General features: G+C 69.2%; 1 protein-coding gene across 1 annotated transcript in view; it reads right to left on the bottom strand.

Moving 5' to 3' along the window:
* The window catches only part of NR2F6 (nuclear receptor subfamily 2 group F member 6), a 6,590-nt gene extending 4,669 nt beyond the window's left edge, over positions 1-1,921 (bottom strand). Inside the window, exon 1 of the mRNA XM_021379027.1 lies at positions 1,534-1,921. Within this exon, the coding sequence (XP_021234702.1) occupies positions 1,534-1,782 (249 nt within the window). The 5' untranslated portion in view covers positions 1,783-1,921. The remainder of the gene's footprint in view (positions 1-1,533) is intronic.

Below are 2,196 nucleotides of genomic sequence, written 5' to 3' on the forward strand. Positions count from 1 at the left end.
CGCAGACCCCGGTGCCAGCGCACGGAGCGCGTCCCCCTGCGAAGCCGTGAGAACGCGCAAGGCGGATCCTGTGCTAATTATGTAATTAGAACGGGTAATTATTTCGTGCAAGAACTACCCTGACTCCGGCTCACTTTTAATATTCAAATGAGAGCAGCGCTGCCTTCGACGCCTTCCATAAAACCGTGCGCTGCCACGGGGGGGGGGGGAGGGGGGGCATTGCCCCCTGCCCCTCCAATGCACTGCCTTTGGAAAACTCTGCTTTCCTCCCAGCACTGGGCCAAGGGGGGAACCCACCCCGAGGGGGGGGTCTGGGGGAACACACCCCCAGGGAGGCACGAGCACAGGGCAGCGCCCTGCAGCACGTGGGGCACAGAGCCCTCCCGCTCTGAGGAGCCCCAGTTTGGGGTCTCTTTGTTCCCCCCGCGCTCAGGGATCTCTCAGGGGCTGTGCTCGATCCCCATCTCCCAACAGCTCATCCCGAGCGGATGCTCTGAAGGGAAGCATCCTTCAGATGGGCTGGGGAAACTGAGGCAGCACCGGGAGGATGCACGCCCTGCATCCCTGCATCCCTGCAGGCCGATCCGCACCGCTGTGCCGGAGCGGGGGTGGATGAATGTAGGCCACCCAAACCAGAGCAAAGCAGCACGGGGATGGCAGCACGGCACGAGCTGCGCTGCTCCGGGCCCTCCTGGAAAGGGCAGAGCCGGCGGCACCCGGCCCTGGGGTGCTCGGCGAGGCGATGCGGGCAGCACCACGAGGCCGTGCCGCAGGATCGGAGCGGTGTGAGCTCCTGGGTGCACGTTTGTGCAGCGTGGAGCCCACATCTCGTGTAGCCCCGAGCCCGGCGGCGGCTCCGGAGTTGTGGCAGCCCCCGAAGTTGGTGGGGCCGGGGCCAGGATCTGCGCCCGCAGCGTGCCCGGCCCTCGGCACCTCCGGATAAAGCCACCTCCGGTGCCGCGCGGGTGCTGCTCTCGGGGCAGCGCAGCTGTGACCGGAGTGACTCAGAGCCACGGCGCGTTTCCATGCTGGAAGGGCAATTAACACTAGAGTGGAGCCGGGCGGTGACGAGGCCCAGCGGTGACACCGGCGCAGGGGACGGAACGGGCAGAGCTGGGGCACGGGGGAGGTGGAGGTGGGGGTCCTCTGCAGGCGCTGGGGCAGAGGGGCCCCGTGCTGCAGCGGGGCCACAGCGCGGCCACACCGGGGCCACCAGCGCTGCTGCAGTGGGGCGGCTGCAACGCGTCCAGCGAGCGGCACCGGGGCCACCACCGCAGGCCCAGGGTGCAGCCACCCCCGGGGGCCACGGTGCAGCCACCCCCGGGGGCCACGGTGCAGCCACCCCCGGGGCCACCCTCGGGGCTACGGTGCAGCCACCCTCGGGGCTACGGTGCAGCCATTCCCGAGCCACTGTTCGGCCCCTCCCTCGGCCGCCCAGCAGCCACCCCCGGGCCACCGAGCGACCATCTCCGGGGCCACCGCGCGGCCGCACCGCAACCACCCCCGGGGTTGCCCCCGCCGCCCCCTCCCCACCCACCTGCAGGTGTAGCTGAGGTTCCTGCGGATGCTGCGCTTGAAGAAGCTCTTGCAGCCCTCGCAGGTGAAGACGCCGTAGTGCTTCCCGCTGGACTTGTCCCCGCACACCACGCAGTCCACCGCCGCCCCGGGCCGCTCCTCCTCGCCGTGCTCCGCGTCGCTGCCGCCGCCCGCGGGGGACACCGCCTCCTCCGCCGCTCCGCCGCCGCCGTTGGGCTCTCCCCACCCGCCGGCCACCATGGCCATGGCTGCGGGTCAGCGCCGCATGGAGCGGAGCGAGTTCGGCAAGTTTTCCGGGGGGGGCAGGCTCGGTTTCGGTCGGGTTTGTTGGTTTTTGGTTTTTTTTTCCTTCTTCTTCTTTTTTCTTTTTTTTTCCTTCGGGGGGATGGGGATGGGGATGGGGGGGGGGAAGGGAGCGGGTTTTTTTTTTTTTTTGTTTGTTTTTTTTCCGCCTGCTGCTGTTCGGCTCTTTGGGTCTCGTTCTCCTCCCCGCTCCGTTCTCCTCGCTGCCAAGGATCAGCGGGGGGGCCCCGCGCAAACTTTGCGGCGGGAGCGGGGCGCGGCGCGGAGCATCCCCCCGGGGCTCCGCCGCATGCGGGAACCGCCGCTCCGCTCCGCGCGGCCCCGGGAGGACGGACGGACGGACCGACGGACGGACGG

Source organism: Numida meleagris, chromosome 27, assembly GCF_002078875.1.
Source record: "Numida meleagris isolate 19003 breed g44 Domestic line chromosome 27, NumMel1.0, whole genome shotgun sequence".
NCBI classification, from domain to species: Eukaryota; Metazoa; Chordata; class Aves; order Galliformes; family Numididae; genus Numida; species Numida meleagris.